This window comes from Saimiri boliviensis, chromosome 12 (genome assembly GCF_048565385.1).
Source record: "Saimiri boliviensis isolate mSaiBol1 chromosome 12, mSaiBol1.pri, whole genome shotgun sequence".
NCBI lineage: Eukaryota > Metazoa > Chordata > Mammalia > Primates > Cebidae > Saimiri > Saimiri boliviensis.
This window is the reverse complement of record NC_133460.1, coordinates 99,332,777-99,349,000: the sequence shown is the minus strand read 5'-3', so window position 1 is coordinate 99,349,000 and position 16,224 is coordinate 99,332,777. Positions and strand designations below refer to the sequence as shown.

The following is a 16,224-nucleotide window of genomic DNA, read 5'->3' as shown; positions in this document are numbered from 1 at the left end:
CCTTGCAACAATACAATACATTTTGGACCCCAGACCTCAACATTTATGAAACCAACACTCAATTAGAGTGTTTTATGTGTCTAGCTGGAAAGTATTTTCCACTCCAAGCAGGAACATTTAGGAAAAGTCCTATCAGGAGAGCAGAACCTGACTTTGTATAAGTGGAGTAGCCTCTTAGTGTCAGTGGTCTGATGAATAGAGGTACTGGGGCAGCTTACCTGCTCCTGTAATATATATAATTTAAAATCATTGTTAAGAGGCAGGGGTCAGCTTCCATGGTGATTTGAGGATTTCTGAAGAGTTCACAGATAAAGGATATAATGGAGGATCTGAGAAACTTGCAAGGGCTTTAAAAATAACACAGGAATCAGTAGAAAAACTCAGCCTTCGCACCTATCCAACATCTTTCTTAACCTAATAAGGTTGACAGTCAGTATCTCTGTTAGGAGAAGTTAATGGTATTAAATGATTGATTACACAGATCACTGGAGGAAGGACCAAAACACAATGGTCTTACATCAGAATGTAGCAATGGCAAGCTGTACAATGAGGACAAAGAAATTTTAATAACGACCTTAAAATGGTGTTGATATTAAAATGCTCAGCCCAAAATTATCTGTGTCAAATTAATTACACTTCCCTAGTCTTTGCCTTTCCATTGAAATAAAAATGATAATGAGCAACACTACTTCGCAAGATGTATATCAGCAATTTCTGAGTAATTTCTTTGAAATACTCAGCTCAATGAATATAAATCAGATTATATGCTATGCATGAAAAGACTCCGACCATTAAGAGCTGTGCAAAATTATTTTTATTTCAATGTCAGATTCCAAAGAAAAACACCCAGAAATTGCTATGCACGTTTGCATTTATAGCTTTTGTTATTTTTAGGATGTGGTTTTGAACCCAAATTCCAATGAGTCACATGTACTCTTGCCAACAGTATTTTCAGGGAAAGGCTCACTTGAAGCTGCATGACATTGGATTATTTTATGGAAAATGTAAGTCTTTATAAAATGCAACCTGTTGGTTGTCAAGGAGTCCAAGGTACATTACTAATATTTTATTTTAAAAGTAGATGTTTTCTTCTCAATTTCCATTTCTAACACCAGTGCAGCTTAAGAAAACAATGGTCTATTTTCTAATCATTTCATTTCTAAAACAAAATGGAAATGAAGATCACAGGACAGAATTGAAGAAGCCCGCAAAGAATATAGAACCATAAATGCCCTGTGACCTGCTACACGGCTAAGAGCAACAGGATAAAGAGGTTGAAGTAGAAGAGCATACTTTAAACATGGAAGAATAATGTTTAAGGAACAGCTAATTTGTTTCTCCTCTTGAAATCTTCAGTACACGGCTCTCTTGAGAAATCTAATCAATTAAAACCCTACATGCTATTCTACTTGTGAGTGGAATAAGGAATACATTTCTTGTGTTATTATATAAATGCATCTCAGCTTCAGGGATTTGAAATATAGCTTTATCCAGAGTATAGTGAATTTGTGTGTCATCTCATCTTTCTGCATTATAGTAAAATTGATTTTATGATTCCTTACTCATAAATCACAGGCCTAGGCAATAACAGCCTTGGAGATGCTTTTGCTTGTCTTGCCTAATCTCACAGGCTGGGTGTGTCTCCTGTTCTTTTTTCTGAACCACATCTAGCTCTTAGCTTTCAGTTGTGATTATAGTTCTCAGCCTTGAAAAAGAGTGGTTGTCAGACCCAGGTCATGTCCCTTGCTTGTTTGGATTCCCTACACTGAATACTGTCCCTGACACCTTTAGCACATCATTGGAAGAAATTCATAGAGTGATCACCATGCAAATGAATGCACATCACAACATGGGTACCATTATGAACTTACAGCTACAAAAATCAAAGGATATCTTCCCTTTCCCCTCACTCTCCCTTTCTGATATAAGAGCAAAGTGACCCATGGTGGTAAACTAGATTTCTGACAGTCTGCTAGGGGTTTTACCTTCATGTAAAGATGTGGTTATTCAATCAAGAGACATACTAAGTATTACCTAATGGTTTAAAAAATATATACTTTCCCCACTTTTTTTTTTTTTTTTTTTTTGAGATGGAGTCTCGCTCAGCTGCCCAGCCTGGAGTGAAATGGCACATTCTCGGCTCACGGCAACCTCTGCCTCTAGGGTTCAAGAAATTCTCCAGCCTTAGCCTCCCAAGTAGTTGGGATTACAGGCAGGCAGTTCCATGTCTGGCTAATTTTTTCACACTTTTAGTAGAGACAGTTTCACCATGTCGGCCAGGCTGGTCTCAAACTCCTGACCTCAGGTGATTCGACTGTCTTAGCCTCCCTAAGTGCTGAGATTACAGGTGTGAGCCACCACCGTGCCTGGCACCGCCCCCCCAACTTTTTTTTTTTTTTTTTTAAAGAGACTCCCTGTCAGTTCCTCAATATACTAAGGACAACTGGAGCGGTGGTCCCCAACCTTTTTGGCACCAGGGACTGGTTTCATGAAAAAGAATTTTTGCAGGGACTTGGGGATGATTTCGAGATGAAACTGTTCCACCCGAGATCCATCAGGCATTAATTAGAGTCTCACAGGGAACTCACAACCTAGATCCCTCGCATGCAAGTTCACAATAGGGTTAGCGCTCCTATGAGAATCCAGTGCTGCTGCTGAGCTGATGGTGGCTGGAGCCCAGGTGGAAATGCTCGCTCACCTGACACTCACCTCCTGCTGTAGGACCCAGTTCCCTACCAGCCATGGACTGGTGCTGGCCTGTGGTCCGGGGGTTGGAGACCCCTGAACTAGAGGGAAGAAGAAGAGGAAGATCATAATATAAAACCATAAACCTGGGAAATATAGTGAGACCCTATCTCTACAAAAATAAAAATAGCTGGTCATTGTGGCACATGCCTATAGTCCCAGCTATGCGGGAGGCTGAGGCAGGATTGCTTGAATAGAGGCTGCAGTGAGCTGATTGTGCCACTGCACTCTGTCTCTCTCTCTCTCCAGTGTGAGATATATATATATAATCACACTGTATGTTAACTCCTTAGACTCACACTTGGGAAATCAGGTAATTCCTTGAAGCTACCTCAAGAAGACTGAGTATGAAGGAAGCAGAAGTCTCTTGATCTCGCTGGGAGTGAGTTCTGGCTTGTCCACCTGCCTTCTAGCCTGACTCCAGGCTTAGATTTCAGGAATCAATGGGAGTTGTGGGACGATAGCCCAGTGGAGGTCTACACATCCCATCTCTCTATGCACATCTGGCACGTGGCTTCCGAGTTTATCTCCACTGTCTCCATCAGCCTAGGTTGGTTCTCTCTTAATTGGATATGCAGCCGCTTTGTGCCCCAAACCAGGTGAGAACAAAGAGCGCTCTCAAAAGAGAATTAAGTTAAAAGTAAGAAGAAAGGCTTAGTTCTACAAATACTTCAGTGGAACCAGATCTTATCCCTAATCTTTGGGTCATTTTAAAAGTCCAATTTAATCTTTTGGTTTTAGTATTTCAGTTGACTATGTGCCTTCTCACTATACGAGAATTCTAGAGCGAGATCACAAATCACAAGCGAATTACTACTATTCACCAACTGAGAAAATATGGGCCCAAAGCACTATTCTTTGGGCTAGTGCTTTATACCAACATCAGAATGAACTGAAAGGCAACAGTTAAGCATGGCAAATACAATAGGATGCAGAAATTTCCATTTCTTGCCAAGTTGACTCTGTTGTGATTATGACTTGTTCTTCTTTTTTTTTTTTTTGAGATGGAGTCTCACGCTGCTGCCCAGGCTGGAGTGCAGTGGTGCAATCTCTGCGCACTGCAACCTGGGCCTCCCGGGGTCAAATGATTCTCCTGCCTCAGCCTCCCGAACAGCTGGGATTACAGACATGCACCACCATGCCTGGCTAATTTTTTTAGTTTTCATAGAGACAACATGGTTTCACCATGTTGGCCAGACTGGTTTCGAACTCCTGACCTCAAGTAATCCACCCACCTCAGGCTCCCAAAGTGCTAGGATTATAGGTGTGAGCTACTGCGCCTGGCATGTTATGGTTATTCTGAGAATATCTGGCATATCTCAAAAGTAAGACTATAACCCAAAAGTAAGAATAATGCATATATTACATACTTAAAAGTAAGAAAATTCATGCACAGCTGAGTGTCAGATTTTCCTGTTTAGATAATCTGCCACCTTACTTCCTTTCCCTGGTGCTCACACCGCGTGGGTCTTGTTTCTCTAACAGTGTTCACTAGTGTGCACTGTAATTTATTTTTGTAAACACCACACCAAGACCGTGACTTCTTTAGGGCTGAAATCATTTTTTTGTTTGCCTAGCACCTTAACACCTGGTTCATAGAAAGTTCACGAGAAATATGTGTTAAATAAAATTATTGTTTGGTTCTTGGATGTCCTACTTCTGATACATTTTTAGAAATGATAGAGAAATTTCTAATGCCCACAATAGTCAAATCAATGACTAGTGAGTGTAAATGAAACAGGCTTAGATGAATTTCCCTGAGGCAGGTAGTGGGGTATATTACCACATAAAGCTAAAAACTGATTTTCTGGAATCAACCCAAATGCCCATCAATGATAGACTGGATTAAAAAAAAGTGGTATATATACACCATGGAATACGATGCAGCCATAAAAAGGAACAAGATCATGTCCTTTGCAGGGACGATGCAGCCATAAAAAGGAACAAGATCATGTCCTTTGCAGGGACATGGATAGAGCTGGAAGCCATTATCCTCAGCAAACTAACAAAGGAACAGAAAACCAAGCACTGCATGTTCTCACTTACATAAGTGTGACCTTAACAATGACAGCATATGGACATAGGGAGAGGAACCACACACACTGGGGCCTGTGCGGGGTTGCGGGGTGGTGCGGGGTGAGGGAGGGAAAGCATCAGGAAAAATAGCCAATGCACGTGGGGCTAAAAACCTGGGTAATGGGTTGATAGGTGCGGCAAACCAACACGGCACACGTTTACCTATATAACAAACCTGCACATCCTGCACATGTATCCTGAAACTTTAAATTAAAAAAAAAACAACTGATCTTCTGCTAGGTAGTCCGTAGGCAACAACTTTATTGCCGTAAGACCAACTAAAACATACTCCATTTCTTCCGCATCATTCAGCGTTCTAGAAACTCACATGCAATGCTTCTGCTTTCTTATCTTTTTTGTTGGAAAACACATACAGGTTTTTCTTGAGTTACTCCAGCAAAACTTCAACTTTTACAGTTTTATGTTAATTCTTTAAATTCCCTTGGGATTACTAGTTTTCCAAACTGTTAAGAATGTAGCTGAAACACTGCTACATTTACTACAGTTTTATGTTAATTCTTTAAATTCCCTTGGGATTACTAGTTTTCCAAACTGCTAAGAATGTGGCTGAAACACTGCTACAGGTTTTGGACTGGGGATCAAATTATACATTCCCCAAACAGCTTTCGTTTGAAGTAGTTCAGGGCAAGGAGAATGATTTCAACTCTTCAATGTCTAAACCTTGCCTCTTCCATCCTTTCAACCTATCATCTTTTTTTACATCTAAAGCGATTTTGAAAAGAATCTTCGGGTAGTTGGGATTAATCACTGGCTTTTTCTCTTTCTGGTTGTGTTGTGTATTTCATGTGTCTTTGTTTCCAATTCAGAAACTCTGGCAAATACTCAAGGAAGTAGAATAAGTCTAGAGTCTAATTATTTTAAGTGTCAGCTAAAGAGAAATGTTTTTATATGTGTTAGAAAAATATTAAGAAATAATGCTTAGAAAGCTTGGCGCAGTGGCTCAAGCCTGTAATCCCAGCACTTAGGGAGGCCGAGGCGGGTGGACCATGAGGTCAAGAGATCGAGACCATCCTGGCCAATGTGGTGAAACCCCGTCTCTACGAAAAATACAAAAAAATTAGCTTGGGCGTGGTGGCGTGAGCCTGTAGTCCCAGCTACCTGGGCGGCTGAGGCAGGAGAATTGCTTGAACCCGGGAGGCAGAGGTTGCAGTGGGCCGAGATCACACCATTGCACTCCAGTCTGGCGCCTGGTGACAGAGCAAGGCTCTGTCTCAAAAAAAAAAAAAGAAAGAAAAGAAAAGAAAAAAAGAAATAATGCTTAGAATAAATTGTTTTTCTGAGACATGCATAAACATTCCTTCCTTTTGGGCAATGATAATTAAGAAGGAAAGTGGAGAATACATGTGAGGTTTACCTGGGGGAATTTTTCAAGCTACACATCTCTCCTCCACAAATAGATATATTGCTTTTCGTTCTTTCCCTAGCATACTAGAGTGACCCACACCGATTGTATGTAGTATGCCATATCCCTTTGTGTGTTGGGGATGCAAAAACTTAAGAGTTGTTGTTTGAGATTTTTCATTGGATAAAATGTTCCCACTGAGAATTTTATAAAAACATAAGACGTTTTGTTTAAATTACATTATTTATTTTTTAGATCATCCCTCTTAGTCCTGCATGCATTGTTAGCACAAAAAGTTGAACTTGATCACAACTTCCTTTGAAGAGAGAGTAGGTACACAATGACCATGTGAAGAGTTTCTCCACGATGGACCAAGAATTTCAGACGTTGGTAACACTGTCAGTAACCTACACAATGCTCAATACAAAAAATTTACCAAATATCCTGTTTAATGTAAACAAGGCAGGAGGCAAAACAGAGTATTACAGTAACACTATTTTACAGGGCCCAGAAATGTGATTATCTACCATGTTTTAACACATCAAGTGTCACTATGACATGCACATTGGATTTACTATACAACCCAAAATATAATTTGTGGTTTTAGCACTTCACTGTAACTTCTTCTGTCAATACAGATGGACTTCATAATTAAATGGTAATTGTACACTAATGCAATAATTTATGTTAACATTACCATGAATTTATGAAGTAATTCCATAATTTGTGCCCTGTAAAATTAAGTGTAACAATCTTTACACTAGCAACAGTGTAAGCGAGCTAAGAATTTTGGTCCATATATATACATATATACATATGTACATACCCAATAATGTACAATTAAACCAAAAAGCTATGAATCCACTCACAGCTTCCATATTGCACAGACAGATACATTATGAGAATGTTACACAGTAAGAAGGTGAGTATTATAGGACAAAAGGCTAAGACAAATCTGAGTTCAATCCAGTAAAGAATGTGGCTCATAACTAAAAACAGACCCAAAGACTATATTGTGACAAAGTTTTAAAAAATGTGCATATTGATACCAACGTGAAGCAAGGCTGAAACTCGCTTTGGAACTTGCTATGGCAATCAATTGTTAATGGTGGTGCTTTCCACTCAACACAGGGCATCTTCATCACTGTTTTTGCAAGTACTGAGTAACAGAAATAGTCAGCTGTCAGCAGACAGTAAGAATGACTAGTGATGCAGTACAATGTTTCACTAACAAATGAACTCACTGTGAGAGCTTGTACTGGCTCTAGGTCTGAACTAAACATAAAAGAAAAAAGAAGAAAAGAAAAAGAGAAACAAATGAAATCTTAAGCCTTAGCTGATTACAAATTAAAGTCATTACAATAACTTAGGAAAATTATATTTTCAGAAGCAGCATACACATACACAAATATACGAGTTAAAGCTTTTCTGAGCTTGGTTTCATGGATTAGTTATAAGGTCCCATAGTGAAATCAAGGATAAAAGAGTATTTGGTTTCAGAGGTAATATCATTGCTACTACACCTATTCAGCACTAGTAAAACATTAAGAAATCCTAATACCTCTTAATGCCTTAGTTTAAATACGTGTACATCAAAGTAGACTGTTACTACATCTAGAAATGGAAATGTCGAAGTGTTCCTTGTATAAAGTGATTTAAAAAATACAGCAAACTGAATAATGCCTTCACAGCATTCAAAATGATTTAAAGAAAACCATGTACAAAATAACTATCTCCCATTTTTGTTTTTTCTTTGTTTTGCTTAACAAATATCTTAGAATAAGCTAACAAGATTTGCATGAAATTAGAAGTTCAATATTTTTTGCTGTTTTAATAGTGGCAAGTATTCTAGAGCTGAAGCGATTCATAATCTTTTGATATTCTGTTCTTAATAAATAGCAAAAACTATAAAATAAACCAGAAAAGCTAATACAACAAAATGAGCAGATAGGTGTAAAACACGCCTTTATGCACATGACACACAGTGTATATATGCAAACGTGCTACAAAAAATCACTTCCTAAAGGGGGCAGTGACAGTTCCCTGCAAGCTGGAACCTTTGATAGCCTGTTCCCCCCAATATCAGTTAATGGAAAGATAAAGAAAAGTGCTGCTGCTTAACATTTCAAATAAAAACAAACAATAGCTTAAAAGCAGTATTTGAGTGATCAGCATCACTTAAAGGAAAAGTAGAAAGTGGACTAGCAAACACAATTTTGTCAATCAAGTATAGGCGTGCTGTGCCCAGCGCAGCTTTGCTGAACTGCAGGTTCCTACATGTATACTCATTCACATACATGCCCAATTTCCCCAAATCCTTTAACATGTAAACAGGACATTTAAAAGTCTGTTTTCTTTAATCTCTTTAGAATCACTTAAAACAAAAGACTGAACAAAAAATGTAAACATCAAGGAGCCAATGGCATTTTGATTGCTACCTACCTACAAGTTATCAGTCAGCTCCCCACCTAGATACCACCATGCGCTTCAGTAAGAAAATCAAATTATAAAGCAATTTTATAAAGCAATTTTCTGAGGAGGGGAAGGTTCGAGACCCAGTACATGTTACTTAGCTTAAAAAAATACAATTTTAGCCAACACCACCAATGATAAACATAAATTCAACATTGTTGTGAAAATGACACAGTTGAAATAAACTGGGACCCATACATGAAGAAAATCAATCACTAACATGGCTATGTGCACAAGAGTAAAAGAACATTTCTTTAAAAATATATATATATTATATTAATCAAGAATTTCTTTATCATATTAAATTGTTATTCTTAAAAAAGCTGAAGAAAGTTTATGGTGCTCTACACATTTTTATATCCTATAATTAATTCATTTAATGGTTTCTGAATTGTATTTTATCATTTACAGTTTTTTTCATATTTTGTTTGATAAGAATTCTGACCTTAAAAAGTTATAAAATTAGTGATTTTTTTTTGCTACTTAGTAATCCAAAAGAATATAAGCAATTGAGTCCCAGAGAATGTCAAAATGCCTTGCTACCTAAAAGGATATTAAAATAACAGAAATATCATCAAAGTCATGACATCAGAAATATTGCAGCTTTTCACACAGTCATTAGAAACGCTTATTTCCTGAAGTTCCTTTGATTGTATCCTGGATTCAGCAATGTGCAATTTTATATATAGAACCATTACGATAAAGCCAATGAAAACAACATTATGCAACATTTTACCTAGAATGTCCACTCAATAGGTTTTTAATGGTTCTGTCCAGTTTACAGCAATACTTTTTTTAAAAAGGCTTGTTATCCTCTTGTGGCTGGGTGGAACTGAGTCTTTTTTGATGACATGTACAGTAGTTCTGTTCCCCTAGTTACTTGAAAGATGTTATTTATGGTGTGGAGGAAGCATGGTATTTCACAAATGCAATTGCCGCCAGCTCCTTACAGAACTCTTCTAACACGATCACACCCTCCAGCAGTGTGATGTGGTCAATACTGGTAAGGGAAAAACAATGAATAAGTTCAAGATATCAGCAGATCATTAAGTTCACTGAAATTTTTGGATTAAAAAAATGTAAAACACTAACTTACATAGGACCCTCAGGTTCTAAACCAAGTAATCGCTTTCTGACTAACAGAAGCTTGGGAGTAAAGTCTTGAATACGCTGGATTCGAAGCATAAGGTCTCCAACAACCTGTATCACAGAGGAAAGTCATTTCAGTTCCTGAAATAAACTACATAGACAATCTCAGGATTTAAAAAAAAAAAAAAAGCTTCATTCCCTACTATTTAATAAAGAAGGTAAACTTTCACTACTCATATAATCATCTTTAACCAAGGACTCATATCTAATTCTTTAAAAGTTATACATATGATTTTAAATAACTTTTAAAATGAAAGTTCAGAATGTATAATAATTGCTTTTAAGCAGTAGATATATTTTTCATTATGTGACACTAACTGCATACAAGGATATAAACATTAATTGAACAGATTTATCAATACTAGGGAATATAACAGAACTAGTAACTCACCCTGACAATTACAGAGAAGAGAGATCTACAGCCAGAGGCGAGGTTCACGTAAGGATCCAAAAGGTACTCATGGATGTGCGGATGAGGGAAGAGAGAAAGTCTAGATAACACCGAGGTTACTTGTAAGTTTACATCATATGGCTATGGAGAGGTAAAAAACAGAAAGACATTTAATCATAATGTATACCTGTGCACTGAATTTACTACTTCAATTTATCTTTTTTTTTTTTTTTTGAGACGGAGTTTCGCTCTTGTTACCCAGGCTGGAGTGCAATGGCGCGATCTCGGCTCACTGCAACCTCCGCCTCCGGGGTTCAGGCAATTCTCCTGCCTCAGCCTCCTGTTCAATTTATCTTTTTAAGAAAGGAGAATCTGGCCAGGTGTGGCGGCTCACACCTGTAATCCCAGCACTTTGGGAAGCTAAGGTGGGTAGATCACATGAGGTCCCGAGTTCAAGACCAGCCTGACCAACAAGGAAAAACCCCATCTCTACTAAAAATACAAAATTAGCTGGGTGTGGTGGCACATGCCTATAATCCCAGCTACTTGGGAGGCTGAGGCAGGAGAATCGCTTGAATCTGGGAGGCGGAGGTTGTGGTGAGCTGAGATCATGCCATTGTGCTCCAGCCTGGGCAACAAGATCGAAACTCCATCTCAAAAAAAAAAGGGAGAAAAAGAAAAAAAGAAAGGTAAATCCACCATCTTCCCCCGCCTTCACATGCTCTTCTGCAAGGAAAATATCTACAACTAAACTAGCTCTCATCATCTCAGTCAAATTACATACATCACGGTCCTAACACTTAAAAAAAAAAAAAAAAAAGATTTAAAAAGCAAGCTTATAAACACATAAGGACAAATATCGTGACATAGTCAGAATGTTTATCTAATGCAGGTTGATTCAATTAAGGAAATTGTTCCAGAGGTCATAAAAAAGCACTGATGTGTCATATATAATATTAATTACAGAGGACCTGTTGAGCAGAAGACCAAAGAACAGAAGGGAAGATATTACATCTTTTTAAATATAGTAATAGAATTTTAGAAATGCTATTCCTCACCTCAGATTATTCAACTACTGCCAATTCCTAAAAATACAAATACAGCATAATAAAGTCAAATCACAGAACCTTGTCAACAGAATGAAAGTACTGGGGGATAGAACTGATGATGACCGTGTGCCTCAAAGTGAAGGAGAAGGTTCAAAACGGTGATTACAGAGAGGGATCATCTCATTTCTTGCATGACTGTTAACTTTCCCCAAAACAGCTATACATCTGGGTATAGTTCCTCACACTTGTTTTACTTAAATTCTAGTTGTTTGTTTATTCTTCACAGAAAGGAGCTTTACAGAGTATGTCAATATCAAAGCAAAAGGCAGACTACACAAAGAGTTGCTAGTACTTGCTCAGAACTTTCAACGGAAACTTCTCACCCGTTTCAGTTTGCTTCTTCTAAGCAACCAAAGGGAATGGATTGGTTGGAACAAAACTAACTACAGGGAGGAGGCTGCAGAGAATCCGAGTGGCAAGAATGAGACACAGACGTGCAGCAGAGGAGGGAAGACGGAGTCAGGACCAAGTGCCATATCAGTCACCACACTGGAATGATTTACTCTCAGCCACTGAACCACCTGCAAACCCTTGATCACAGCAAATAGCAATGACGAAGTGAATCCCTGGCATTTAGCGGAGTATGCTCATGTATGTGCCAGTTCTGCTACAGACTTCTGCATTTTACTATCTTTTTAAAATCACCTCAGCTACAAACATGTTTTGTTACATAAACAAAAACTCTCAAGTCTTAACGCTGCCAGGCTAATTTTAGTCTTTCTAACTTACTACTAGATTCATGAACATAGATTTTTTTTAAAGAATAAAAACTGCCCCTGAGTAATTTTTTCCCCCTAAAACCTAGCTGTAAGCAAGGAAATTGAAAGGAAATACGTATTTCCAATAAAGAATAGTTTAAGTGCATATTCTCCTACTTGGTAATACTTGGGAGCTTTTTGGTATTTTTTTTTATTAATATACTATAATTGTACCTATTTTGGGGGTTCATGTGATATTTTGATACATTTCTTTTTTTTTTTTTTTTTTTTGAGACGGAGTTTCGCTCTTGTTACCCAGGCTGGAGTGCAATGGCGCGGACTCGGCTCACTGCAACCTCTGCCTTCTGGGTTCAGGCAATTCTCCTGCCTCAGCCTCCTGAGTAGCTGGGATTACAGCCACGCGCAACCATGCCCAGCTAATTGTTTTATTTTTAGTAGAGACGGGGTTTCACCATGTTGACCAGGATGGTCTCGATCTCTTGACCTCGTGATCCACCCGCCTCGGCCTCCCAAAGTGCTGGGATTACAGGCTTGAGCCACCGCGCCCGGCCTGTATTATACTTTTTAAAATTAACATTGTAATAACACAATAGTGTTATAAATACTTGATACCATAACTTCTCAATTATGCATGAAAACATTAGCCAATTTCCAAACTATTCATACTAAATTTTAATCTCAGCCAAGTTATCTAGACCCCATTAGCAACATATTACTAAGAAAATGCCCTGCCAAAGAGAAAAAAAAAAAAAAAGAAAAAGAAAAAAGAAGAAAGAAGGCTGGGTGTGGTGGTTCACGCCTGTAATCCCAGGACTTTGGGAGGCTGAGGCAAGTGGATCACCTGAGGTTAGGAGTTCAAGACCAGCCTGACCAATATGGTGAAACTCTGTCTCTACTAAAAATACAAAAATTGACCAGGTGTGGTGGCAGGTGCCTGTAATCCCAGTTACGTGGGAGGCCGGGAGGACGAGACAAGAGAACTGCTTGGGTGGGAGGTGGGGGTGTCACAGTGAGCTGAGATTATGCTGTTACACTCTAGGCTGGGCAACAGAGTGAGACTCCGTCTAAAAAAAAAAAAAAGAAGAAGACACAGAGAGAGAAATAAAATACAAGCAAGTATCACCCTTAGCAAAAATGTTTAGGAAAGAAAGAAAATAAATAAACCTAGACCAAAAATTCTTAGCTTCCCAGGACTTGTGTTTTATCTTTGAGATCAGACTATACCATGTTCTTACTAAAAAGGCTTGGAAAATCAAGGGTTTGTTTGTTTTTTATTTTGTTTTAGAGACAGGGTCTCAACTGCGTTGCCTAGGTTAGCATGCAGTGGCTATCCTTAGGCACAGTATCCTTAGTTCAGTCCCACAGCCTTCACCTCCTGGGCTCAGGCAAGCCTCCTACCTCAGGCTCCTGAGTAGCTGGGATGACAGGTATGCCCCTCAGTACCTGGCTCAAGAGTTTCAAAGACAAAAGGTTTTAGGCTGGGCTCCATAGCTTACTAGCTGGAAGTCACATAACTGAGACCAAGGATTCCTCATTTGTAAAACAATACCAGAAATCTGCCTTGTCTAGTATACAGGGTTACAGGAAGAATGATTGAGACAGTGTATGAATCAGCTCTGTGCTATGAAGTGCTATCTGGTGAAATTGAAAAGTATTTTAAGCATTTCAGATATTCTGTTTTCAATGTATTATTTTGTGTCAGCACTCTACAAACTACAGAAAAAATGCTCAAGTATGAAGATTCAGAGTAGAGCTTTCAATTCGGAAACTACTTTTTAAAATTTAGATTATTTTTAGTACTTTTGGTCAAAATTTAAAAATATTACTGTCTTGATACTCATTGTTATTACCTCTTGCTTGTTAGCTTAATCAAATTTAAACTACGCCTAGCAAACTGGCTCAAGCGCACACACACACACCCTGATGAATCCTGGCTACCCAGGAGGTTTGCACAGCCATGATATGTAGGCCATAATATCTATTGCCAGATTTGTATACTTTGGTTTTCAGGTTTAAAACAACCAACCGAGCAACACTAGAAATACAGCACGTTATTAAGAGGTTTAAAAAAAAAAAAAAGACCTGGTCTCTCATATAGATTATTGTCAGAAACAATGCTGACTAAACTCTAACACAGTGAAATACTTTTTTTATTATAATTTCTTCATTTGACTTTCTGGTTATTGAAGACAGCCTACTTAGTAAATTTCTTTTATAACTCCCTATGCTCACATAAATATTTAACTAAAATGATGCTGAAAAAGAACAAGTACTTTGTTCCCAGAACCAAGCAAAAATAAATAAATAAAAAGAAAAGAAAAAGAACAAGTACTTTAATTTACAACTGAAAATTAATTCCAAATTGGTCAACTCAGTTTCTATACTGAGGAAAGTACTATGCTAGTTATTTCAGGTTTATATGGGTCAGGCATTTCAAAGCTCTCTCATCACCATGCTTACGAGCCAATGAGAGATGGAATGAGGGATTCCATAATCCCAAATTCATTTATCCTGACTGTCGGATGAGATGTACATAGCAACCTGTCAGCTGATGGCGATTTTTATCCACCTTTAGAGGATAACCTTTTTATTTCACCTCTCCCTTATGAAAATGAGTATCATTCACAACCTTTGTCTAAAGAGGCAGGTGCATCTAACACTATTCTGTAATTTTATGGAGACCAGGGTGTTCAAGATTCAATCCAAAATGACATTTAGGGTCTTGTAAATTGAGCATCTGTATTTGTACTAAATATACTAACTAAAAGGCTAAGCGAGCCATAAAAGGAAAGCACTTCTAATCATTTCCAAAATGTGTTAAGGATATTAAGGCAATGGCCTACCATGAGAAGTAAAATAAACAATGCTGTAGCAGCTGTCAGGCCAAATAAATGTTTTTAACATACAGAATGCATCAGAAATCTGCCAGTTGTTGGCATTCAAGCTTCAAGAAAAAGTCATCCAGTGGAAAAAGTAAGAAACCAATAAAAGTACTTTATTGAAGATCTGCTAAGACTTAAGGTGATTCCATGGTGAATGGCAACAAAATAACATACAAATTAGTATTTTAAAATATATTACCTGATCAAGAATTCTTCCCATTCTGTCAAAGAGCACTTTCAAAAAATGACCTTCAAAGAAAGCTGCTTCTAAATTGCACTTTTCCAATGCTTTTGGAGACCCAGGCCACTCCCATCTTAAGCAGATAGCACAGTAATCCCGGAACTAGGGGGAAAAAAGCATGTGAATCATTAAAGTACTAACAAAAACAAATTGAGATGAAATAGAAATGATTCCACAAATAGGCATATAAAAAACCATTTGAATGCAGAATGTCTGCTATGCTTGAGGTGCCAAGGGAGAAGGGGAAGAGATGATTCAGATCTTTCTGTGACTAGGGGCACAGGTAAGATATTAACTGCTGGTACCAATATGAGTTGATTAAAAAAAGACATATTTTAACTTTACTAAAATACCCCTAACATCTCTTTCCTTTAAAGGAATTTAACTCTTTAGTTATTTTCATCACAGATTTAGAGGACATTTAAAAAGCAAAGTCAGACCTAGCCAAGTTTTCAAATTTATTCTAAAATGGTTTATACAACAGATGAACTGATGCATGTTATCTGAGAAGACAAGCCTGCCGTTCCTAGAATGGATGTGCACTAGGCATAATGTTATGATAGGATCAAACAGTGCTACTCAAAGGTGGTCCATGCACCAGTGCTGGTTCTCAAAGCGTTCACTGCCATCCACAATGAGATGAGCACAAAAAGCAAGAGCAAGCACTTAAAAACGTTTCTAACAATTTGACTACAAAGAGTTTTATGTCTGTTGAATCTAACTATAAAATAATCAGGGTTTGTATTGTCTTTCTTTTCTTTACATTTTGTATAGTAGGAATTCTTCTTTTTTTTCTTTTGAGACGGACTTTCGCTTTTGTTGCCCAGGCTGGAGTGCAATGGTATGATCTTGGCTCACCACAACCTCCACCTCCCGGGTTCAAGCAATTCTCCTGCTTCAGCCTCTCAAGTAGCTGGGATTATAGGCATGAGCCACCATGTCTGGCTAATTTCGTATTTTTAGTAGAGATGGGGTTTCTCCATGTTAGTCAGACTGGTCTAGAACTCTGGACCTCAGGTGATCCACCCACCATGGCCTCCCAAAGTGCTGAGATTATAGATGTGAGCCACCACACCA

General features: G+C 38.1%; 1 protein-coding gene across 2 annotated transcripts in view; it reads right to left on the bottom strand.

The window, feature by feature from the left end:
- Window positions 1–6,408: 6,408 nt before the first annotated feature.
- Window positions 6,409–16,224, bottom strand: part of FHIP2A (FHF complex subunit HOOK interacting protein 2A) — a 46,407-nt gene continuing 36,591 nt past the window's right edge. For both annotated transcript variants that reach the window (XM_039465352.2, XM_074382943.1), the window contains exons 14-17: window positions 15,106–15,249; window positions 10,197–10,337; window positions 9,753–9,856; window positions 6,409–9,656 (exon numbers count right to left, since the gene is read on the bottom strand). In XM_039465352.2, coding sequence (XP_039321286.1) covers window positions 9,551–9,656; window positions 9,753–9,856; window positions 10,197–10,337; window positions 15,106–15,249 — 495 coding nt within the window. In that variant the 3' untranslated portion in view covers window positions 6,409–9,550. The remainder of the gene's footprint in view (window positions 9,657–9,752; window positions 9,857–10,196; window positions 10,338–15,105; window positions 15,250–16,224) is intronic.